General features: G+C 37.9%; 3 protein-coding genes across 3 annotated transcripts; all 3 read left to right on the top strand.

Moving 5' to 3' along the window:
* Positions 1 to 304: 304 nt before the first annotated feature.
* Positions 305 to 5,701, top strand: EGY3 (ethylene-dependent gravitropism-deficient and yellow-green-like 3). The gene is made up of 6 exons (XM_059591471.2): positions 305 to 1,078; positions 1,880 to 2,077; positions 2,689 to 2,913; positions 4,006 to 4,244; positions 4,704 to 4,858; positions 5,167 to 5,701. The coding sequence occupies exons 1-6, from the start codon at positions 518 to 520 to the stop codon at positions 5,520 to 5,522; spliced, it is 1,734 nt and encodes a 577-aa protein (XP_059447454.2). The 5' UTR covers positions 305 to 517; the 3' UTR covers positions 5,523 to 5,701.
* A 4,426-nt stretch (positions 5,702 to 10,127) lies between these two features.
* LOC132180113 (uncharacterized) lies at positions 10,128 to 11,227 on the top strand. The gene is made up of 2 exons (XM_059592968.2): positions 10,128 to 10,201; positions 10,834 to 11,227. Exons 1-2 carry the CDS (start codon positions 10,173 to 10,175, stop codon positions 11,108 to 11,110), a joined length of 306 nt encoding a protein of 101 aa, XP_059448951.1. The 5' UTR covers positions 10,128 to 10,172; the 3' UTR covers positions 11,111 to 11,227.
* Positions 11,228 to 14,256: 3,029 nt separating this feature from the next.
* On the top strand, positions 14,257 to 15,102 carry LOC132177881 (F-box protein SKIP22-like). The gene has a single exon (XM_059590358.2). It carries the CDS (start codon positions 14,257 to 14,259, stop codon positions 15,100 to 15,102), a length of 846 nt encoding a protein of 281 aa, XP_059446341.2.
* Positions 15,103 to 26,047: the final 10,945 nt, after the last annotated feature.

Genomic DNA, 26,047 nt, shown 5'->3' with positions numbered 1-26,047 from the left:
TAGGAGAAAGAGGCCGTACTCACTACAAACAGCCAAACGCACTCTTCACGCGCATTCGAAGAAGAGGAGAATATTTCATCTATTGGATGAAATTTCTTTCGTTGTCGTAGTTTTAATATCCACCTTGTGAGTTGTACTTGTACTTGTGACAAACCTTGTTATCCTTAATATAATTGGTTCCATTTGTTATCCTATTTGTCTCAACTCGAAAGCGTGACTATATATGCATAGTTTGATGAATTGTCTGCTTTCTAGGAAAATCCATTAACGGGAATATTCAAAATCCCAATCGTCATATCTAAAAGCAACAAGCTCAGCCACAAATTCTATTTCCTTGGCATATATAATAGATTTCCGGTGGGGTCTCATCCTCTTTGTCATCATCACCGTGATCAAATGCACCTGTGAAACTTCTCCAACTTTCCAGACCAGTCTCTCCCTCTCCATCTCTACTCTTTTTATTCAGCTGGCTAGCAAGCCACCACACCATGCCCTCATCATTCTTCAAGCTCCCCCAATGGCCACTCTTTTCATCGCTTCACATTCTTCATTGTCTTCATGGCCTCCCAGGAACAAAAACAAGAACAAGAACAATACAGGTGCCATAGTCTCAGCTTTCAACAAAAAACCATTTGGCGAAAAGACCCACCTCTCATTTTCTCTCTACTCTAAACCCAGTTCGAGAAAACCTCTCAGGTTCTCCATTAATAAAGATGAGCAAGAGAGCGAACCCACTTCTTCTTCGGTTGCCGTAGTTTCTGAAAAGCCAAGTGAAGGCAATAATGATACCCAGAAGACCGAGTTGTCTTCAGAAGAAGTGGAGGAGAAAGAGAAACGGCAAGAGATGGACTGGAAAACGGACGAGGACTTCAAGAATTTCATGGGAAATCCTTCGATTGAGGCGGCGATAAAGCTGGAGAAGAAGAGGGCAGATAGGAAGCTCAAGGAGCTCGACAGGGAAAATAGTGATAACCCAGTTGTGGCGTTTTTCAATAGAGTGGTGCGTGATAGTTTGACTAGAGAGAAGGAGAGGTTGGAGAAAGTTGAGGAGGCCTTCAAGGCTCTTGATCTCAACAAGGTATTTACATCTTCAGCTTACGCTTTTTTCATTAGTTACAGCTTTTGAATACCTATTACCTAAAATTCAGCTTTTTTCATTAGTTACAGCTTTGAACTAAAATTTAGCTGAAAAAGATCAATTTATATTTTAACTATCTATTTCTTTTAAAGTACTTATATCAGACTCAATTTTTTAGTTATTTATTTTCATTATTTCATTTAAAATATTATTTGTTTATCTATTTTAATTATTCTAACAAAAAAAATAAATAAATAATGCCTTGTTAAGGTATATTGGGCAGCAAATTTGCTTAGCATTGTTCTTAGCTCTTTTGGCCGGCTGGATGTGGAGTTTTTTTGAGAATTTTTTGTTATAGGGCTAATCAAAATAAATTTTTTATCTATTATGACTAGCCCAACTTGAGAGTATTTTGCTGGAGATGCTCTGAGTCTGAGTGCTTCATAAAGTGTTATTGCTGTCTGGATGCGTTCTGGTGTATTAGGTAATTTAGATTAATGTCAAAAAGTATTGTTCTTAGAGTCTTTAATAGTAAAGGTGATAACTTGAGGAGGATTTACATATTATATCGTATTGTCTTAATTCTTGTTTTCAGTGAATTTATAGTAATGACTTAGTTTTAGAAGCGAGATATATATATATATATATATATATATATATATATATATATATATATATATATATATATATTGTTGGTCAGTAGTATATTGATCCAATCATAGACTAAGATGCATTTGTTTCTCTTTCTATTCAAAAATCTTGAAACATGTGTTTCTTTTTTGGACAAATTTGATGGGGCAGTTGAAGACCTGTTTCGGGTTTGACACATTTTTCGCAACTGATGTTCGACGTTTTGGAGATGGGGGCATTTTTATTGGAAATTTGAGGAGACCCATTGATGAGGTCATTCCCAAACTGGAGAAGAAGCTATCTGAAGCGGCAGGGAGGGAGGTAGTTGTATGGTTCATGGAAGAAAAAGCAAATGACATTATAAAACAGGTACATATATTGCATTGACTTTTTTAACATTGTATTTTGGATGTATTATTTATGTTCCCAGTTCCCACATGTTTTTGTCAAGAATTTCTACACATTGAATTTATTGAATGGTTTATATATTCTCAGTTTGTGGCCATTCTTTGTTGCTGTATAAAGAGTAATTCTTAAACTCCGTTCTGGAATAGTGGGTTGACTGCTTGATAATTGTGAATATATACGGCAGATGGCCATTCTCAGTTTAAAATTTTTTCATCACAGACATATATATACAACAGTAATTTTTGGGCTCAACATCATATAGTAATGGTCTGTGGTGCTGTATAGCAACCAAGTGGCTGTCTGTTTGAGTCCTAAGGTGATGAGGTCTAAAGCCTACATTTTTGGAGGCTAAAGCTCCTCTTGGACTGTCTTTCATTCTAGATTAAACGGCTATGTCTTATTCAAGGGAAATTTTTTCCTGAGTTTTTCCATGGCCCATTTAGCTTCTTATTAGTGGGGGAAAAATATTATGTCTTAATCTGCAATATTCTTCTTTGTTAGCATTTTATTTCTTTTAAGCTGCCACCGTTGTCATTTAGACTTAAATGTTTTATGCTTCTTGTTTTTTTAAGGCTTGTGTGGTGCAACCCAAAGCAGAAATGGACCTCCAGTTCGAAACAACAAAGCTGAGCACCCCTTGGGGTTATGTTAGTGCGATAGTCTTATGTGTTACAACTTTTGGAACAATAGCTCTGACAAGTGGATTCTTCTTGAAACCTGATGCTACATTTGATGATTACCTAGCTGATGTTGTGCCTCTCTTTGCTGGCTTCATTTCCATTTTGGGAGTTTCTGAGGTATACTTTCTGTACCTTCTCATCAAGCTTTATTATACATATCCTATGTTATTGTATGAATCGTATGCTTCAGAATTATTGTTGTTTTAACTGCTACTTTCAATATATCCTGTTTGCTTGGATGAATAACTACTCGTATCATGGAGGTCTCAATACTTCATATTATCCCGGTGAGTGCAGATCCAATATTGAAAAGGCTCCTACATAATCATAGGGATAAAAGATAGCTTATAACAAAAAAAAAATTCTGAGTGATAAAAGATATGGTAATTGCTATTGCAACAATCTTCCACTTCTTTCATGTTGTATCTTGCTAAAAGAGGTGCCCAAACACTGAAGAAGAATGAAAGTTATGCATGTTTTTAGATTTTTTTTTTTTGGGACATTATGAATGTCTCAATATGTTCATGTTGAGGAATTATATGTCTTGGATCGGAATGGAATGTTATCCTCCCTTCCTTTTTTAAATGAAGTTAGTTTTATCAAGGGATATATTTATATGTGAGACATCCATGTCTATATTTAGGATAAACCCATTCACAACGTGTAGGGTCTAGGGAGTTTTGGGCATGCTGAAAAATTTGGGGCTGACATTGTTTGGAGCCTGATATACTTCAAAGTTCAGGTCCGAATGTCGGAAAACCTGCAAAAGTCTAGGGACTATAATAGTATACAACAGTTTGGCAAGAAAGTCTGAATATGTTAAAAATTGTAAATAAGGGTCTCATGAGGTGTGACTTCTAAAAATGCAGAACAGAGAAAGGGAGAATAAGGTGAAATAACCTTGTTGTGGTGGGGTTGCAATGTATCATCAAAATCTTGAATATTTGCACTTATATGGGGTTACTGCAAATTATCTGGAAATCATTGGCAGTAGTCATTCATAATCTTAAAACCGGTTTATTTGGTAATGAAATGGAATTGTGTGTGCTTATTGTAAAAGTTTAGATTACCTGGACTGCTCGACAAAATTGTAGAAGCTGTGAGACTGGATTTAAAGCAATGAAATGTAACTTCTGTTTTATCTGCTCTGTGGCAACACCTCTCTCTATGTCCAATGTATTTTGAAGGCCATATTTTCTGTTTTTGCAGATAGCCACAAGGGTAACAGCAGCTCGTAATGGCGTCAAACTCAGCCCATCTTTTCTTGTGCCATCCAATTGGACAGGGTGCCTGGGAGTGATAAATAACTATGAATCTTTGCTTCCAAATAAAAAAGCTCTTTTTGATATTCCAGTGGCGCGCACAGCTAGTGCATATTTGACATCGCTTGTGCTTGCTATTGCTGCATTTGTAGCTGATGGTAGCTTCAATGGAGGCGACAATGCTTTGTAAGTTTTCTAAACTGCCTTTCCTTTGTGAAAGAGAATAGAAGACATAATTTACTATGCACAAGCAATCTTTGTAGCTCTGCTTTCTTTCGGGATATAATATGGATATGGCTGTAGAAATTAGTTGATAGGGGTTCTAACCCCTTAGCATTGTACCATGCTACTTTAACTGGGTGCCAACCATGTTGTCAAAAGAAGTATGACATGTCAACCTCCAAAAGTTGCATCCTCGGGTGAGATCCATTGTTATAGTAAATCATGGTGAAGAGAGATGTGAAAGACCTTTAACAAGACCATGGTCCCTTTGTAAATTCTTTATCTTGAGAACTTTCATCTGGTACAAATGCTGGCACATTGCTCACTTTAGTTGTGAATTTGTTTAACACACCCGAACAGTTTTTATTCCAAATATCGTCATAGCAGCTCATGTCATTACTTTATTCTGCCCTTTCTACACAGGTATATAAGGCCGCAATTTTTCTACAACAATCCCTTGCTTTCTTTCATCCAATTTGTTATTGGACCTTACACGGATGACCTTGGAAATGTACTGCCTTATGCAGTGGAAGGTGTTGGAGTTCCTGTTGATCCCCTTGCTTTTGCTGGGCTCTTAGGTGACTCACTCTCTTTGGCCTCAATCTATATTTACTGCTTATCTTATATTATTTATGGCACGATATTCAGTAATGCTAACCAAATGGAAGCCACAATTATTTTACTAGTACATTAAGCTCAAACAACTTAACACTTAGCCTAAACTTGGGGGGATTGAGATGCACAATCAATTGATCTTCTCATCTACTTGTCGTGTGGGTGGTTGTTGGACCCCTCTATATTTCTCTGTGATACCTTAGGTACTGGAGGCAGTAGTATCATCAACTAGTCACAAGAAGAAAGTAGTAACTACTTCATAATTATGCAGGAATGGTGGTGACTTCTTTGAACTTGTTGCCTTGTGGAAGACTTGAAGGTGGCCGCATTGCACAAGCTATGCTAGGGAGAAGCACCGCTACCTTGCTATCTTTTGCCACATCGCTTTTGCTTGGTATCGGTGGCCTAAGTGGAAGTGTCCTATGCTTGGCGTGGGGGTTATTTGCAACCTTCTTCCGGGGTGGAGAGGAAATACCTGCAAAAGATGAGATCACCCCTTTGGGAGATGAAAGGTATTCATGGGGTATCGTTCTTGGCCTCATCTGCTTCCTAACTCTTTTCCCTAATGGGGGAGGGACATTTTCCAGCTCGTTCTTTGGCTCGCCATTTTTTAGAGGTGACTTCTAATTATGAATAGGTTTATTATCGTGTGTAAGTTCTTCAAATGTTTTAGGAGCCTTCTGTTTTCTCATTTGCAACTGGTGCATCATGGTGAACAGATCTGCCATAATATAGAAAAGAAAATAAATGTAATGAACAGAAACAACATTGTGTGTATATATACATATTGATTTTACTTGGGTATTTATATTTTTCTGCTTTTAACTCCAGCCATGTTGATGGGAGGGATTGCATGTATTTCATTTGTATAATGATTGCATCCATGTTGTGTCTAGTCTCTAGGTAATTTTCCTTTTTCTTCTTCTTCTCTAGCGAGGGTCGTTTTCTGATACAAATTTGGTCTCAGCACCCTACCAAAACATGTAAATGATGTGATGTTGTTTGTGTAGCTGCCAAATCTTTTTGTAGTTCAGACATTAGAAGTCAGTCCACAGTTCTTTCCTTCTCAAATTTGCATGAAATTTAAGGTTGGTTTCTGCAATTTATACTAGGATTTGATGCTCCACAGCTTTTCTCATGCATCATTATCTGGTAAACCGCCAAACTTTGTAAAACCATTGCAAGTGAACTGTTACAACAATTTGTAAAGAATTATAGTAAAAGCGGCAATATTGAAGCATTTTCTCATTTTTCTGTAAAATAGGGTAAAAAGGGTAAAAGATCTCTATGTAGACTAGGTTAAAAGGATGAAATAACATGACATGACATGATGTAACATTTGATTCTCTGCAAATTATTTAAAGTGACAATGAATGTTTCACATGCTAAATGCATTAGGAATTGGGAATAATAGGAGATATTTTCATTTCAGTTTATAGCCGCACAAAGCACAAGACACATGACAATTTATCAGGTTTTTTTTTTTTTTTTTTTGGTAACAAACCAACGTTCATTCAAACAAAGAAGTTACAGAGAACAAAAAAGAAAGAAATGCAAGCTTTTTTTTTTTTTTTTTTTTTGTTTAACAAACCAACGTTCATTCAAACAAAGAGGTTACAGAGGACAAAAAAGAAAGAAATGCAAGCTTACTTAAACCCCAAACTGGACAGATCTCAAAAAACAAGAATGAGATCATAAAGGGAAAAAAAATATGCGAATACAGCCCGAGAAAACTCTTGCCGCAGCGCATACTGGTGATGGATACTACCATTGGGAGTACGAATACCCTTATCAAAAACATCTAAACAAGTTTCCTAAAAACCCAGGGAGATTTAGATGAAAAGTAATTGTGGAAAAAAGGTTTCTAAAAAGAAACCAAAGAGAAAAAGAAAAAAGATCAACTTCAATGAGTTCCATCCAGTTCGGGTTAAACAATAAGCAACACAACAACAAAAAGTTACATAAAATAACAGCTTAAACTCAAAAAACAGCAGCTGCTCTGGAGGAGGTCGTATATGGTGAACTGCACGGCACGTTGATGTCGGAATGGGGCACGGAATGCGGCGCCAGGCAGCTGGATCGCCAAGGATGCTGGTGGAGGGGCGTGTTTCAGCCAAGGGCTAATGGGGAGGAGTAGATCGGGCTTTGAAAAGGACGATCTTCAAGACTCCATAGATCTAGCTGGCGAAACGTTGAAGGAGACGATCCACGACGGGGGAGAAGCGGCCAGAAGGGGATGGAAGATGCAGCTTTTGTTTAATGAGGGTCGGAATAGATCTAGAGCAAGCTCTAGAGAGATAAGAGTTCTCTCCTGAAGAGAGAAACCCAGCAAAAAGAAAAGCATAAAACTGAAGAAAAGGAAAAGAGGAGGAGGAGGGGAATGCCACCAAGTGCTCTCACCAATTTGGATTTTTCGGATCCCCCTCTTAACCAAAGACTGCATGTCCTTTTACAGAGGCTTAATCACGAAAAATAGGATAACAATTTTAATCCAATTGCTACTAGGAAAACGAAATCATCATGAATACAAAGTCTTTTCCATGATGAAGATAAGCATTGCAGCCCACATGTTTATCCAACATGTTTTCTCCAAAAAATCCAATTCCAGTTGTTCTTGAACTCCTTTTAAAACTAACATTATCTTCTTATAGATAAATATGACTTGAGCCCACCAACTTAAATATTGATATTTTCCAACAATTATCTTCACACTTGTTGACAATTTGAGCCATTATCAACAATTTCCACCTTGGCGAAAATTTGGCAACCTCCACCTGAGACCTTAGGTTCGCATCTTGACTCATGCCCATCCCCTCGCCCTGGGATGTCGTATAAAACACTGTCTACACCAATAGTAATAAGTCTACAAGAATTTTCATGCTCCACCATAAAGAGCACATGCACTTAGAATTAAACCATTATTTTCATTTTTGGCACATGTCGAAAAAATTCTGCTGAAAAATATGGTGCAACTTCCATGTTTGGTTCCCCCGGAAGTTCATCAGCCATCGACACCCTTTTCCACCACATACCCGACATAAAAAAAAACCAAACCAATGTCTCGTATGCAAATGTGGACCCGCTAATAGAACACATCTATTATCCTGACATTTTAGCGGTCATGCCAGAGGATGTACATGCCCTTATCAAAGAGCATCATTATAATCATCTCTCACTACAGCGAGAGAAACACTTCTAGCGTTTTTGGAGCAATCTGCCGAACTTACTCCTCTCAACGTTTTGTGTAACCTAGATTGGATGTCCTTGACTTGTATTTGCCACAAGCCAAAGTTCATTCTTCCGTCGAACCTTTCAATCCCAAACTTCAAAGACTGCATTTCTTCTTAACAAGTATAAATCCGCAACCAAGTTCTGATACCAATTGTTGGAAAAATTGATAATTAATTGGCAACCAATTTTCCACCAGCCCTTTATGCGAAAGACAAGTTTGGAAAGAAAACACACGAGAACACACACCAATCACTCACGTACACAAAGAGTTTACGTGGTTCGGCAATATGCCTACGTTCACGAGGCGTGATCCGGTCTCCTTCTTTACTATTGAGAAATATTGAGTACAATCTTACAAGCCTGAACCGCTCAAGTTTAATATCCCAAACCCAAGCCCTTAACCCCTTGTACACCCCACTCAACTGTCCCTCTCAAATACCCAGTAAAGAAAAACTCTCTACACCTTCCCCTCCTCCTCTAGCACCGGCAGCTAGTTTTTTCGTTCAAGGAGAGAGAATGGAGCCTTTTAGGTTAAAAGAGAAACAAACAATTTATCAGTTTAATTCAACAGAAAAGGATGTAACATTTGATACAATCACCATTCATATACTTGCTTGTGTCCTCTTGATTTTTTGTTTACCTAAAAGTTAAAACAAAGTTAATCTTCTACATGTTAGTACCATGAATTTAAATTTATTTTGCTGATGCTACCAATGAATTTTACATATTTTTTAAATAAATCATTGTATCCATTTTTCTTTCAATTTTCTTACAAAACCCAAATAAGAATAATGATACATCCTTAGAGGAAACTTTTTATCAAAAACAAAATTGCAAAAAAAAAAGAAGGCTATTGTAGATGGGATGACCATCCATGATCCGCCCTCCTCCACAGGAGGAGCCAAGGGAGAGTGAGGTGACCACCCCGTCTGGTCAGGGGAGCGAGAAGAGCTAGCAATTCTCTATTTTTTTGAAACCATGGAAAAATGAACAAAATGACGTATTTGAAAAGCCTAGGAAATTGATTGCAAACACGAGAAACCCATCAAATTATTTGATAGGGAAAATTACAGTTTACCCTCCAAAGTTGACAGTTTTTCAATTCGAACATCAAAGTTTCAATTTTTGCAATCCACGCCCCAAAGTTCTAAATTTTTGCAATTTAACCAATTGTATCTAAAACTTCATATATTACCCCTAATTTTTATTTTTTATAAAAAATTATAAAAAAAATTCGGGGTGGCAATAGCTACCCCTTTGGCCATCTGGCCATTTTTGCACCCTCAATTTTTTATTTATTTATTTATTTTTCATAAAAAACAAAAGTAAAAAATAAAAATTAGGGCCAATATGGAAATTTTGTGATAATATTGGTCAAATTGAAAAAAATTGAAACTTTGTGGGGGTGGATTGCAAAAATTGAAACTTTGGTGTTCGAATTGAAAAATGTTGTCAACTTTGGAGGGGTAAACTGTAATTTTCCCTATTTGATATCAACTTAAAACTTAGTAGATTGTCGTGCGACTACTATTTAGTAGATGCGCCGTATTATTGTTGTACAACTAAGATGACGTGAGAAGAATGATATAAAGGTTGACATATGTATGAAAGTTTACTAAAAGGAATATTTGGCTGGCCTAAACTCAATCTATATGCACCAAAGGTCATCTGCCACTTAAAGTACTTTGAAACAGAACTCTATTCTTTTATAGAGAATAAAAAAAAAGCAAAAGAAGCATCATAACCCTATCTCTTTAATCCATTTATAGAGAGTATTCCAGCATGATGTGGAGGCAGAGTTTTAGAGCCGCAGATTGGTACTCTGAAATGGGAAAAAGATTTCGGGTTTCGGCTTCTTCACTTTAGTTTGCTTTATAAAAACAAAACAAATTAAGCCGTTGAAGCTGCCATGTATGCACCGTGTGTACAACAGAACTTATTCTAAGAGAAATTTTTTATATATATATCTTCTCACTCTCAAATCTTTCATGCAATATCTTCCTTCTCATTCAGTTTGATATTTTGAACTAGTACTTTCTGAGGATCATGGCAAGAGCAAACATGTTAATGCTAAGGTGATGTCCATTAATCTTGACTTCTACTTGGTGATGTTCAATATTCTTAGTGATCCCAATTCAACCAAGTCAATGATCTGGCCTCTTAGTATTTTTTTTTTCATTTTTGAAGTTGGAGTAACACTAGGTCGCTATAAAACCGCCAATTATTGGTTTGAATAACCGCTAACTGCCTAAGTGAAGCGATTGTGGTTATTAAAATCCAATAACCACCTTAGGCGGTTGCGGTTTGCGATTTTAGCCAATAACCGCTAACCGCAACCACTTGTACACTCATAATTTTCATACAATTGAATAATGTGACAGTGAAAATAAATCATTTTTTTTTCTTCATAAAACAAAAAGGTTGATTTTCATTATATATCATCAAGTTGTATGGCGGTGTTCATCCATTGGATCAGTACTTGTAAAAAAAAAAAAAAAATGGTTGATTTTCACTATCAAGTCATCCTAATTGTATGACAATGATATAACAGTCTACTAAATAGTCTCTTAATCACTTGTCCAGGAAGATAAGCTCCACGTTTTAAATTGCGGATTCCGCAACCTTCCTAAAGATTGCTGGAATTTTTATATGGTAATGTCTACTCTCATATATTGATTCAAGAGAAATGCATGTGACGTGCATGCAGGCAAGCCGTGCAAGTTGAGCGTGGCTTCAGCAAGCACGCAGGAGTTGATCATCATGCGCAGAAAAAGCCAAGAAACCCAAGCGGCCGTGGCGAGAAGATGAGCGAGTCGCCGCCATGCTGGGTTCCGCATCCAAGGAGCGGCGTATACTTTCCAAAAGGCCATGAGCATGTGATAGACGACCTTCCGGCGCATGCAGCTTCTTTAAATCAAACTTTCTGGCTGAGGAACGTTGATGGTGTGGACAAAGCAGACCCAGATTCTCCACCATATCATTAATTCCTTTCATTCTAGCGTCTAATTATTTGCTCATCAAAAGCAAAGAATTAGTCAATGCTTTGCTCTAAATAAACTCCAATAGGATGAGCAAATTATTTGTGTGAAATATTGTCAAACTTAAATGTACTACCTTTAAATAAAAATAAATTCAAAAATTAAAAAGTAAAGAAAAACAACTGGAGAGGATCCAAATTTTCTACCTACGAGTTCTAGCGAGCTAGGGTAGAATGGTTTCATGCTAATTTAATTGCATAAAATAATCATAATTCTCTTAAACTAGAGTTTTTGATGCTCTAGAGGTTATATCATTCCAAAAGTTTAAATTGAGTGCAAATAATTTTTTGGGGTTATATTTGCCGGTAAAAGTGTGGAGAGGGCGCTTTGCAAGGTGTCTTGGAAATATGGTCGGGGTGAAGTTTCGAATATCCCGATTATGAAAGAAAAAAGAGTTTAAGTTGAGAAAAAATGTGAATTTTATTATTTAATTAATTTTTTAATAGTTTAAATTAATAAAAAAAATTAAACTTAGTATTTAATTAATATTTCTACCTCCTTAATAGATGGAGTCTCGTACTCAATAATACTATTATTGTAAGATATATAACCATTGAGTTGGTGATCGATCCACAAGCAAAATGAGAAGCAATTTTGAAATTGTCTAAGAATTCAAATAGAAACTATGAATTCAAATGAATTTAATTATTTAAATTACTGCTGACTTCGGTCTTTGAGGTCACCCTACTTCATGCTAGTTGTCGGTCTAAATTGAGTTTTTCTACAAATTTGTTGCTATAAAGTTTATTATACCTATAATAAAAAACAATTTAAAATATTTTATGTGGCCACTAAGGGACTTGACAATTTTTTTCTTTTACACCGCCTAAGTAATAAAACTTATGGGTGAAAATGAAGGCGGATAATAATTGCCCGTATCCGCTATCTGCAATGGCGGAACCACCTATTGGCTTGGGGGTTGGGTGGTCCCAAAAAAAAAAAAAAAAAAAAAAATCTTAAAAAATAGGCCTTTAAAAATTAAATTTTGCCCCCTCAATAATTAATTAATTATTTTTTAAATTTTGCCATAAAAAATTAAAAGTTCTAGTTCCGCCTCGGGCCATCTGCACATATTCGCTATCCGCATATATGGATGCGGTTAGCAAAATTCAGTAAATAACCCTTTTAGAACATACGGATGAAGTAAGTTATTATTTTATTTACAATATAATTGTCATTATTTTTTACTTTTAATTGATTCATAAATTGTATTTGCAAGGGTGGTGATTTGGATTCCTGGTGTGCGGTAAATCCGTTGCCATGAACATCTACTTATGAATGTGTTACATTTAGACTTTATTTGTGTTTTTTAAGTTTTGATTTTTAAATATATATATATAAAATATGTTTGCTGAATTTGTAATTTATGACAAAATATTAGTAAGTGTAATCTGAATAATACTGTTAACTACAGATAATATTTTTTTTTTTTTTTTTTATATTGAAATCCCCCCTCCTACTCTCAAAGTTCCAACAATTCAACCAAACCATGTCTCAATCAATCTCGTCTTCTTCCTCTTCTATCCATCTGGAGGAGCTCCAGGCGTCCTCACCCGAAGCGTAATATAGAGTTTATGTACAGTTTGAATACTGAAGATATGTATTTAATTTAAACTAGGAGATAATATTAAAGTAGGAGTACGAGTAGGAGATAATATTATCTCAGAAACTATGAGATAAATGTTTGGATTGAAATTCCTAGAATTTCCTTTAAATTTGAGATTCCCAACCATATACCATGCAACCTCAAATCTTGGCTCCAAATTTCTCAAATCTAGAAAGTACATCTGAAATTGCAGACTCCTACATGAGCGATTCGAAGCTTTTTCAGGAACAGGATGCGTCTGTGGTTTTGAATTCGGAAAACGAAGGGACCCTAGAATTTTCCGGTGCTGAAACAATGAGGGTGGATGATGGGTCGGTTTCAATGGAGAAGAAGTTTTTGGAGCGTCGCTTTCCGAGGGTGCTGGGCGAGGAGCCGGGCGACTATGGTGGTTTAGTCGGTCTTTGTGAAAAGACTGGTCTCGGCCCTCCGCCGTGCATTATGCTCCTCCCGGCGGAGCTTCAACGTAAAATTTTGAAATCTCTTCACGGTGTGGATCTCGCAAAGGTGGGATGCGTGTGCTCCGAATTGAGGGATTTGTCTTCAGATAATGAGTTGTGGAAACAAAAATTTATCGAGGAGTTTGGAGGAGGAGCAGCAGCATTAGAAATTGTTGAATGGAAGGCTATGTTTGCTTCGTTTTGGAAGACTTGGAAATCGGATAAATGGGTGAGGCGGGCCCTCCTCCGTGCTTTATCCGCCTCCCAGGCCAGATCTAGTGTTGAATGGAAGAGCTGCTGGAGGCTTTGACGTTTATAGGGAAGAGCTCAGGTTTCGTGGGTTTCATTATTGTGGGTTGTGTTGACTTTTGGAAAATTTGAAGTTGAGTTTCTTAACTGCAGCTTTGTTCTAATTTACTGGTATAATTTTCTTGTTTTTACTGCAATCAAATTGATTATTGAGCTTGTTTCTTATGAAATTAGGGATGAGTATTAGTCCGGTCCCGTCAAATAAATTTTTATTTTAAGATTTATTAATTTTTTTGTAACTATAATTTATATTTTATAAATGAAAAATAAAAAAAGAACAAAAAAAATTCATAAAACATGGCCAAAACGATAATTACAAATCAGGACAAATTAATAAAGAAATTTATCAAATAAAATTCACTTAAAAATTGGTTAAGTTGACTAGTTTTTAATTAGTCTAAAAACGGTATTTTTATTTGCCTACCGACACTTAATTCGGTCGGGGTGGATAGGCAATAAAAGCTTTCACCAGATGGGTATACTGGGTATTGAAGATACAGAAAAAAGAGAAGGATTAACACTTAATTGCCTATTTAAGTAGTGAATACCCATCTTACAGAAAAAAAAAGAAAAAAAGAAAAAGTAGTGAATACCCAGTATTAAAAAGAGATTTGTTTGTACAAGGGCCTGAAATTGCAGACTCCAATATGAGCGATTCGAAGATTTTTTAGGAACAGGATGCATCTGTGGTTTTGAATTTGGGAAACGAAGGGATCCTAGAATTTTCCGGTACTGAAACAATGGGGGTGGATGATGGGTCGGTTTCGATGGTGAAGAAGTTTTCGGAGCGTCGTTTTCTGAGGAGGGTGCTTGGCGAGGAGATGGGCGACTATGGTGGTGACCACAAGCTTTTAGTGATTGCGGTTAACGCGGTCCTTTGGGAGTCTGGTTTTGTAGGATTCGATTCGGTAACGGGCATGCGGGTGGACCCGTTTCACATTGCGGACGAGTGGCCTTCGAACGCTTTCCTGGAGTCGCTCTGGTATACTCTGCCCGATCTTCTAAGACATGGGTATTGTAATTCTGGTAATATGGTTGAAAGTGTTGTTCTGAAGTTTCAGAGTTTAGGGAACTTGGTGATTATCTATGGGTATTTGGCTAAGGCCGGGTCGATGTTGTATGAGGTGTATTTGAATGAGAATAGGTTTGTGCCGGCGATCAGTTTAGCTTATAGTGACGAAGAAAATGCGTACCCAGAAAGTGAGATTATAGAGTTTTGGAAGATGGTGAAGGATGGGCTCGTATTGCCACTTTTGATCGATCTTTGTGAAAAGGCTAATCTCCCTCCTCCGCTGTGCTTTATGCGCCTCACCGGAGAGCTTAAGCTTAAGATTTTGAAATCTCTTCACTGCGTCGATCTGGCAAGGGTGGGATGCGTGTGTTCGGAATTGAGGCGTTTGTGTTCAGATAATGAGTTGTGGAAACGAAAAAATATGATGAGAGCTTTGGAGGAGGAGCAGCAGAAGCAGCACAGGGATTTGTTGAATGGAAGGGTAGGTTTGCTTCGTTTTGGAACAGTTTGTAACGCATACCGGATTTTGTTGAATGTCATGTTTGGTAGATTTGTTAAATTAATGATTAAGTAATTAAATTTATCTCATACCGGATTTGTTTGATGTTTATAAAGAGGAGTTCAGGTTTCGTAGGGTTTCATTATTGACTGGTGATTTTTTATCAAGTTGATTATTGAGCTAGATTTCATAGTGGTTTCTCTTTCTCTTTCTAGAGAGAGAAGTTCTCTCTTAGAGAACTTTCCACTTCCTTCGTGAGGTTTTCCACCGCTTCTTGCTGGTTTTCGGGGGAGGAGGGATGGAGATTTCTTCCTCCCTCCTCCCTTTTTTTAATTTTAATTTTTTTTTGGTTTTTTCCCTACCGTTTTGGTGTTTTTCTTGAAAGTTTTCTAACAAGAAGAGGAAATTTTCAATGATGGTAAACTATAATATGTACACCACTATATAGTGATATGATTCATAATTTACAAGGCAAAGCAATGAGACAAGATATAATTTACAGCCATATAATTCCACATATTGTGGGATTGTCAATTAATAAGATTTGCTAGTCAAGTATTTCCCATAGGTGAGCTTCTCTGTTGAATATTTCCTTGATGAGACAAATTCCATTTATTATGATGGTTGAATAGGACAACTCTTTCCTTGAGTGAATATTTTGAATTATCTCTCATTTCCATTCTTGCGTGATTAACAGCAAGGCTCCTTTCCTTCTTTGTATCTCCAACAGCTGCAAGGTAATTGACAGCAACACTCATTTCCTTCCTTGCATGATTGACAACTGGAAGGTGATCTTCATTTGGCAAGTGAAATTGCGCTACACCTTGGACCGCATTAGCATCATTTTCATTCTTAGGACTTGGGGCAAAGGCAACAGCACTATTCATGTTAACACCCCCCCGCAAGCTGATGGGGGGAGGTAACACCATTAGCTTGGATAGAAGACAATAAAATTGCACTGATGGAAGGCCCTTGGTAAATAAATCAGCAACTTGGTCCTTAGAGGAGATGAACTTAACAAGTAAATCACAATTAATAACTTTCTCTCGAACAAAATGGTAATCCACCTCAATGTGCTTTGTACGGGCATGATAAACTGGATTAAAAGCAAGAGCAAGGGCACTAATATTGTCACACCATAACACCGGAGCAGCAGGCAGAGGAACTTGGATATCACGAAAAAGCATGCGAAGCCAATTAAGTTCAGCCGCAGTGATTTCAAGAGATCGATACTCAGCTTCGGTACTTGAGCGAGAAACCATAGCTTGTTTCTTAGCACTCCAAGAAACAAGAGAATTGCGAAGGAAAACAGCAAACCCAAAGGTTGATTGTTGGTCATCAGGACTGCCCGCCCAGTCGGAGTCACAATAGGTAGTCAAGTGAAGTGGACCTTTGGAATAAACTAGGCCATGATCAGGGTGTTCTTCAAGTAACGAAGAACTCGCTTGGCAGCAGCCCAATGAGTGGAGGTTGGATGATGTAAATGTTGGCATAACTGATTCACAGAGAAGGCTATGTCAGGCCTAGTTAATGTACAATATTGGAGAGAACCTACCACATGTTGATATTCACTAGGATCATTAAGAGCAACTCCATCAAATTGAGAGAGTTTGGAACTGGAGGAGCAAGGAGACTTGGAGGGCTTGGCACCAAGCATATGCACACGAGTAAGTAAATCAGTGATATACTTTGCTTGGCAGAGATGCAACCCATCAGAGGTGCGATAGGCTTGGATACCAAGAAAAAAACCAAGAGGTCCGAGATCCTTGAGTGGAAATTCCTGCTGCAATCTCAAAATAAGTGAGTGAATATAAGCATAATTAGTACTGGTGACAATAATGTCATCCACGTACACAAGCATAAACAATTTCACATTGCCATTGAAAAATAAAAATAATGAGGAGTCAACTAGAGAGGCTTGGAACCCAATATCCAATAGAAAGGAGGAGAACCGAGTGAACCAAGCTCTAGGGCCTGCTTCAAACCATAGATTGCCTTGTGTAATTTGCACACATATTAAGGATGCTCGTGATCTATAAATCGGGTTGTTCCATGTACACCTCTTCAAGTAAATTTTCATGGAGGAAGGCATTATACACATCTAGTTGCCGGACATGCCAATCAAACTGAATTGCCAAGCTAAGTATCACGCGGATCGTGGATGGCTTGATCACAGGGCTGAAAGTCTCCGTGTAATCAGTTCCACATTGTTGATCAAAGCCTTTGGTAACTAATCGGGCTTTAAAGCGTTCCACAGAACCATTGGGCTTTTGTTTAATTTTATACACCCATTTGTTGCTTATCACATTGTGATTAGATGGGCGAGCACATAAAGTCCATGTGCCATTGGATAGAAGAGCATCAAACTCTTGACCCATAGCATCCCTCCATCGTGGATCAGTAGCAGCTTTGCTATAGGAACTAGGTTCAATTTCTTGCAACACAGAGTGGAAGGACTTCAAAGGATATCTGGTCGAGGAATATAGCTTGAAGTTTAAAAAAGATTTGGGTTTAAGAGACCCAGTTTGGGACCGAGTGGTCATGGGATGGGAAGCTAACATGGACAGTTGAGGGACAGTAGAAGTGTCTGCTTGAAGATGAGGAGATGCAGAGACAAGATCAGTAGGAGATGCATCAAGGATAATAGCTTCTAGAACAATATGAATCGTACCACAAAGGATGTCAGTAGCATGCGAAGGTATAGTAGTGGCAAGGGTGGGGTCTGGAGCAATAATGGTAGTAGGTGCAATAGGAGAATGATTCTTAGATATGGTAAGGGTTGGGTCTGGAGTAGTAATGGCAGCAGGTGCAACAGGAGGATGACTCTCAAATGTTGTGGAAATAGTGTTTTCTGCAGGGGCTGAACTGGATGTAGGAGTAGATGTGGGTAAATTGTTTAGAGGAGAGGGAGAAGAGAGACTTACAGGGAGTAAAAAAGGCACATCATTCTGTGCATTGATGTTGGAAGGCAGTGCGATGGTAGCTTGATCCTTAGCTGGAAAAGACTTCTCATCAAAGATAACATGTCGTGAGAGATAAGCCTTGTTGGACACAGGTTCTAGACATTTAAACCCTGTATGATGGTAGCCTAGGAATATACAAGGCTTGGAATGAAACTCCAACTTATGGTGAACATATGGATGTAGGAGGGGAAAACACTTGCACCCAAAGACTTGAAATTTGGTGTAATCGGGGTCTTTATAATACAGCTTGGAGTAAGGTGATAAATGATCCAGACGAGGTGTTGGTAGGCGGTTGATTATATGAACAGCAGTTAGAAACACATCAACCCAGTATTTGTTGGACAAATGAGAATGAGCTAAGAGGGTTAGGCCCATTTCAAGTATATGGCGTGACTTCCTTTCAGCCAATCCATTGTGTTGGGATGTGTATGGACATGATTTTCGATGGATTATGCCACTTTTGATTAAGAATGATTGAAAATGAGAGGAGGTATACTCCCCACCTGCATTAGATTGGAGCTATTTGATAGAGGTGGATAGTTGGTTTTCAACCAAAAGTTTGAACTTAACAAAAGTGTCAAAAACCTCAGATTTGTTATGTAGGGGGTAAAACCATGTGAAGCGTGAAAAATCACCAATAAAAACCACATAGTATTTACATCCGCTGACAGAGGGAATGGGTGAGGTCCAAACATCTGTGTGTATTAAATAAGTGGTGAGAGGAAACACGATTAGAGTTAGAAAAAGGTTGACGCTTCCCTTTGCCTAATTGACAAGAATCACAAACAAATTGTTTATTGAGATCATTCACTGACAAGGGTAAATCAAAATTCTTAATAACTCTGGCTGCAATATCAGACGAGGGGTGTCCTAATCTAAGATGCCAGCCAATAGAAGAAGTTTTTATTCCTATGAAAGCAGTAAAAGATGCAGCTAGGGCACGTTTTCCTTGAAGAGAAGTCTTGTGGAAGCGAAGAGGATAAATGCCATTCTCACATCTGCCCTTCAAAAGCAATGCACTGGTTCGTGTGTCCTTCACATAAAAATGAGTGGATGTTAGCTTAAAATAACAATAATTATCGTGGCAAAATTTTTGAATAGATAATAGATTGGCAGTAGCCTGAGGACAATAAAGGACATCTTTAAGATGAAATTTAGAATTAGAAGAGAGCAAGATGGAGGAACCAGAGTTCTCTATAGCAAGGCCAGCACCATTGCCCACTGCTACAGTTTCATCACTTTGGAAGGGCTATTGCAGAGTTAGGTTCACAAGCTCATTGGTTATGTGAGTGTTGGTCCCACTATCTGCAAGCCATTGTTGATCTTCTACTACAGCATTCCTTTGAGCAATCATGGCTGCAAGTTGGGTAGGAGGGTGGCGCCCTTGATAGGAGTAATCCATTCTATGGAAACAATCAAGAGCTTGGTGATTGTTTCTTCCACAGATTTGACATAGGGCCCTTGAAACATTGCTGAAAATATTATTGGGTGTTGATTGATTAAGTCTCACCCGTGAAGCAGAGGAATTTGCAACAGGTCCTTTTGGAGTAGGGGTATTTGGGTGAAAGGAGAATTTGGAGTTGTGCTGTTGTGATGAATTTCTCATGTTTTGGTTGGAATGGTGTTGTTGAGGTGGGTATCCCATATTTTGAAAGGATTTGAATTTGGATGCAAAGGGCTTGTTTCTTGGTTTTTGGGTGTACAGAGCAATGGCAGGGGTGTCTAAGGTAGAGGTGTGCTGTTGATTTAATAGCATTTCATGATTGAGAAGCTGATCATGAAAGTCCTCAAAGCTAAAGGACTTATCACGTGTAGCAAAAGAAAATGAGGTGATAAATGGGGTATAGATAGGATTAAGACCACTTACTATGAAGGTGATCAGTTCATCATCCCTGATGGGCTTGCCCACAGCTGCAAGCTTATCTGCCCAAGACTTGACAGATTGTAGGTATTTCATACAATTCTTGGAGCCTTGATGAAGGTTCTGGAGTTGCCTCTTCAAGTTTGCAACATTAGACCGAGAATGTGAGGCAAATCTATTTGCCAAAGCTGTCCAAACTTGCTTTGAAGCGTTAAGGCCATAAACTGTAGCCAACAATTTCTCTGAAAGGGTGGTATTTAGCCAACTAAGAAGGTATTGATCCTTCTTAGTCCAAAGAATATAATCAGGATTCAAGGTGTCTTTCCCTTGATCATCATGAATGAATTTGGTGGGGCATGGTTCTGACCCGTCGACAATGCCAATAAGATCATTGCTTCTCAATATAGGTGAGACTTGTGTTAGCCATGCAATATAAGTATGACTATCTTGTAACTTGGTGAGATTGGATTGAGGAAAGGTGGGAAGAGTAAAGCTTGCAGCTGAGGAAGTAGAGTTTCTGGAAGCCATGGATTGATGGATCGATATTTGATGTAGGTCTATGGATGCTCTGATATCATGAAAGTTTTCTAACAAGGAGAGGAAATTTTCATTGATGGTAAACAGTAATATGTACACCACTATATAGGGATGTGATTCGTGATTTACAAGACAAAGCAATGAGACAAGATATAATTTACAGCCAGACAATTCCACATATTGTGGGATTGTCAATTAATAAAATTTGCTAGTCAAGTATTTCCCATAGGTGAGCTTCTCTGTTGAATATTTCCTTGATGAGACAAATTCCATTTATTATGATGGTTGAATAGGACAAATCTTTCCTTGAGTGAATATTATGAATTATCTCTCATTTCCATTCCTGCGTGATTGACAGCAAGGCTCCTTCCCTTCTTTGTATCTCCAACGGCTACAAGGTTATTGATAGCAACACTCATTTCCTTCCTTGCATGATTGACAGCTGGAAGGTGATCTTCATTTGGCAAGTGGAATTGCACTACACCTTGGACAGCAGCAGTATCATTTTCATTCTTAGGACTTGGGGCAGAGGCAACGGCACTATTCACGTTAACATTTCTTCCCTCTTCAATTGTACTGCCGCTCTCCTCCGTGCCACCACCACTGCTATACTGCGTCACCATACCCATCCTTTGCTCATCGTAAGTTCCACAACATAGCCAAGCCTAGCGTCATCTTCTTTCAAGCCAGATCTGTTCGCTTTAGCCACTCCTGTCAAGCAATGTGCAATTCCATTGCCTTCCCCAGCCTTTCAGCTCTCCATCCCCGCCACCCACGCACCTCCACTCACCACCCATGCTCCATCATGCACTTGTGCATCACACCTCTTGACACTCCCTTCTTGGCTAGATCTGCTCAGCTCCGCCGCTCCCGTCCTCAAACGCACCACCACGTGCCCAGACGTATTCCGCCTCCTTGCCGCGCCTTCCACTAATGATGCTCCAGTTTGGGTTTTTTGCCGCTTTATTTATGTTTGGTTTTTTAATGGCATTTTTTATTATTATAATTTTTGTTAATTTTTTTATGTTGCTTTTGTGTTTGGGTTACTGTCACCCTTTTGTTTTGTGAATTTATCTTTTTAGTTGAAACTTTTGTAATTAGATTTGTGTTGGTGCCTCTCTATTTTAGAGTCCTCGATTCAGGCTCTAATGGTGCTTTTATTGCTTCAACTTCCTTCCGATGGTTGATGTTGTTTCCTAGTGGAGGTTCATATAGATAGGGCTGGGCAAAAACCCGCCCAACCCGAAGACCCGCCCCGGCCCGTGCAGGTTCAGTGTATATTTTCGCGGGTTCGGGTTGAAAACATCAAACCCGGTCGGGGCGGGGCGGGTTTCGTGTTTACTAAAAATTTTTATGCGGGTACCCGCCCCGCCCTGCTCCTAAAATACCCAAAAAAACAAATTTTGGAAACCCTAGACACTTAACTTCGTATCCCATTCACTCATTCAGGATTCAGCCTCTCTTTCTCCCTTTCGGCGACTTCACGGTGGTTCACCCAGGCTACCCAGACTTGAGACTTGATTAAATCATACGCATGCATGTCCCACTCCCCCTCTCTTTAAATCTTTGTAGTACTGAGTGGGATCTTCTGCAACTCTGCACTATTTTATATTATATGTATATATATATATATATATATATATATTGTTTTTCTTCCTATTTCCTTTCTAGTCACCTCTTCTTTTCTGTTCCCACCTCTCGATCTGCCATCGGATTGGACCCATCTCACTGAGTCACTCTCGAATCTCGCCTCTCGATCTCTCACTCTCGCCTCTCGATCTCAGATCAGAAGGGTTCTCTCTCTCTCTCTCTCTTTTCTGTTTGGTACTTGGGAAAGATGAAATTATATGAAGAAAGAATTGTTTATATTTTTTTCTTTTCTTTCTTTTTGGTTGGAGTAAATGAGGGTTAGAACTTAGATTTTCAAGAATCTGCTATATGTATTTCAGTATTTCTATCATATTTTTAGTACTTCTCTGTGCTAGAAAACTTTGATATGAGCTGTGAAATAAGTTCTGCAAACTTGCAAAGGTCTGATTATGCTGGGTTTCTCTCCCTCTCTCTTTTCTGTTTGGTACTTGGGAAAAGATGAAATTATACGAAGAAAGAATTGATTACAAAAATGGCATGTGAATAAACCCGACCTGACCCGAAAACCCGAAAGACCCGCAGCTATTAAACCCGCACCGCAAATACCCGACCCGCGCGGATCTTGGTCATTGGGCTCAGGTGGCGGGTTGAAAAAATCTAAACCCGCAAGTTGCGGGTCGGGTGGAAAAAAGCCCATCCCCCGCCCCGCCCCGACCCGTGCCCAGCCCTACATATAGATTCGTTTTAATCTGTGCCCTTTTTGCTTTTACTACCACTATATGCCGCCCTATTAAGATGATCGAAATACTTGTTTGCCTCATTTTCTAGTGTTTTTGGGTTTATAGTTAGGGGGTTCACATCTTTTTTGGTTTTTTGTTATTTAGGATTCCTTGCTCTCTTCTTTTCGGATCAAGAGTAAGAAAAATCTTCCATTGCAACCCTTTTTCCAAATTCAATTAGAAAAAATAAAATAATAATAATTGAGCTTATTTCTGTTAAAATCGAAGTTTTTACCAAATGGGTATGGTTGAATTGACAAGATTGTATGCTTTTTAATACTGGGTATTAAAGATAAAGAAAAAGAGAAGGATATATAGTTATTTAAGTAGTGAAAACGGTTATGGTTGTTGAATGAATGAGGCGATTGCACTCGCTCATTGAGAGCCTAGTGTGGGATGCAGACTTATGTGTTGCTCACAAATTGTTCGACGAAATTCCCCACGGAGACACTGGGTTGGCATATATACAATGATCCTTTAGTACATAAACAGTGGAAATTTCGAAATTGTGGGGGAGATTCTGAAAACCATGAAGAGATATGGGGTTGAAACGTGTTTCTTTTTGTGCCAAATATGATGCGGCAGTTGAAGCCCTGTTTCGGGTTTGACACATTTTTGGGCCAATTCACCAGCCATTCATGGAAAATGAAGAGAAAAGAAAAACTAAACCATAATAAGTACCAAAAAGTAAAAGTAGTAGCATCACAATCCGAGTAGAATTAACACAAACAACAGGGTCTCGTTCCACAGATACACAACATCAGAAAGGCAAATAGATAAGAGATAAACCACCCACAGCAAAATCAATCTTCTTAGTACTCATTCCCTTCATCATCCTCACCCTCAGTAGACTCTGCACCAACCTCTTCATAATCCTTCTCCAGGGCAGCCAGGTCCTCACGAGCCTCGGAGAATTTTCCCTCCTCCATATCCTCACCCACGTACCAATGCACGAAGGCACGCTTGGCATACATGAGGCCGAACTTACGTATACTTCCCAAAAAAATATGAGAATGTGATAGACAACCTTCCGGCGCATGTAGCTTCTTTAAACCAAACTTGCTGGCTGAGGAACATTGATGGTGTGGACAAAGCAGACCCAAATTCTCCGCCATATCATTCCTTTCATTCTAGCGTCTAATTATTTGCTCATGATCAAAAGCAAATAATTAGTCAATGTTTTGCTCTAAATAACCTCCAATAGGATGAACAAATTATTTGAAATATTGTCAAACTTAATGTACTACCTTTAAATAAAAATAAATTCAAAAACAGAAAAAGTAAAGAAAACCAAATTTGAACAGGAGAGGATCCAAATTTCCTACCTATGAGTACGAGCAACGATAGAATGGTTTCATGATTCTCTTAAACTAGAGTTTTTGGTGCTCTAGAGGTTATATCATTCCAAAAGTTTAAATTGAGTGCAAATGAATGTTCGAGCTTTACCCATCCCGTGTAAAAAGGGCGCTTTGCACGGTGTCTTGAAAATATTGTCGGGTGAAGTATCGAATATCCCGATTATGAAAGAAAAAAGAGTTTAAGTTAAAAGAAAATGTGAATTTAATTATTTAATTAATTTTTTATATTTTAAATTAATAAAAAAAAATTTAAACTTAGTATTTAATTAATATTTCTATCTCCTTAATAGATGGAGTCTCGTACTCATTAATACTATTATAGCAGAGTCTTGCTATGCGGCTGCCAAATTTTGGCAGTCGCACGTCAGACATATATTAAAAAAATATATATATATATTTGTTTTTTTTTTTTTTTGTTAGTTAAATTTCTATGAGTTAATATTTAGTTTTTAATGCCTCAAAACTTGTTTTTGGATTCAAAACTAAAATTTAGGGGTGGAAGATTAACCCTTTAAGGATAGTATCACCCAAAAGGGATTTGATTATCCTAAATTTGGTGCTAATGCCTCAAATTTGGTGCTAATACCTTAAATTTGGTGCTAATATTTCAAATTTAAATTCTCTTTTAATATCTCTTTTCTTTAATTTTAAAAAAGGACAAAAAAAAAAAAGAAGGTAAATTGTCTGAGGCTCGGCTGCCTCATGGCAGCCAGAAATCTCTATTCATTATAGCAGGGTATATAACCATTGAGTTGGCAATTGAGCTGGTGATTGATCCACAAGCAAAATGAGAAGCAATTTTGAAAATATGTCTAAGAATTCAAATGAATTTAATTATTTAAATTAGGGTAAAGTCCTTTTAACCTCCTCATGCTACAACTCTAATAACAATCTCTTCCCTAAACTATCAATTGCGACAATTTATCTCCCAAATTACCAAAATAATGAGAATGTACCCTCAAATGCTAGTTAAATAACGAAATTACCCTTACTAAAATAAAAAACAAAATACTAAAACTTATATATAAATAAAATTTTTTTTAAAAAAAACTAAAACTAAAACTTAAAATTAAACCAGGGGTGCCGAACCACCACTGGATGGTGGCCGGACCCCCTTGGCCCAAATGGACCCTTTGAGGGTGGTTGAAACCACCCTCATTACCACCCCCATTTGGGGCAAGGGGCTGGCTAGCCACCCCCATTAGGCCATGGGATGGCTCGCCACCCCCATTCCGGCCATTTGGGGGTGGCTCGACCATCCCCTTGGCCCTGGCCACCCCCAAACATTTTTAATATTTTAATATTTATTTTTTAAATTTTAAATATATTTATTTTTTTTTCCAATTTTAAGGGATATGTTTGTCTTATTGAAAATTTTAAAGTGGTAATTGTGTCATTTTACTAGCATTAGGGGTATATTGTCATTGTTTTGATAGTTTGAGGGGTAAATTGTCGTAATTGATAATTTGGGGGGAGATTGTCTTTGGGGTGATAATTTGAGAGGGTTAAGAGGACTTTACCATTTAAATTATTGCTCGACTTTGGTCTTTGAGGTTAACCTACTTCATGCTAGTTGTCGGTCTAAATTGAGTTTTTCTACGAATTTGTTGATGTAATGTTAATGTATTATACCTATATTAAAAAAAAAAATTAAACATTTTATACTTATGTAGATTGGATTAATACAGTGGCGGGGACTTGACATTTTTTTTTTTCACACTGCCTAAGTAATAAAATTTATGGGTGAAAATGCGAACGGATAATAATCGCCGTGAACCATTTCTTTCTCTTGCATCATAAGTTTGTTAGTAATGAAAGTTATTATTTTATCATATTTTATTTACAATACAATTGTCATTATGTTTTACTTTTAATTGATTCATGATTTGTATTTGTAAGGGTATTAAAATTTGAATCTATTGATTTAGATTC

The sequence above is a fragment of the Corylus avellana genome, chromosome 4 (assembly GCF_965113065.1).
Source record: "Corylus avellana chromosome 4, dhCorAvel1.hap1.2, whole genome shotgun sequence".
Lineage (NCBI taxonomy): Eukaryota > Viridiplantae > Streptophyta > Magnoliopsida > Fagales > Betulaceae > Corylus > Corylus avellana.
The sequence above is the reverse complement of the archived record's forward strand: the minus strand, read 5'-3'. Positions and strand labels throughout refer to the sequence as shown.

Coding starts and splice junctions, on each gene's coding strand:
- EGY3 (XM_059591471.2), top strand. CDS start 518: ATGGCCACTCTTTTCATCGCTTCACATTCTTCATTGTCTTCATGGCCT. Junction 1,079..1,879: donor AGGCTCTTGATCTCAACAAG/GTATTTACATCT, acceptor TTGATGGGGCAG/TTGAAGACCTGTTTCGGGTT. Junction 4,859..5,166: donor TGCTTTTGCTGGGCTCTTAG/GTGACTCACTCT, acceptor ATAATTATGCAG/GAATGGTGGTGACTTCTTTG.
- LOC132180113 (XM_059592968.2), top strand. CDS start 10,173: ATGGCAAGAGCAAACATGTTAATGCTAAG. Junction 10,202..10,833: donor GCAAACATGTTAATGCTAAG/GTGATGTCCATT, acceptor ACGTGCATGCAG/GCAAGCCGTGCAAGTTGAGC.
- LOC132177881 (XM_059590358.2), top strand. CDS start 14,257: ATGGGGGTGGATGATGGGTCGGTTTCGATGGTGAAGAAGTTTTCGGAG.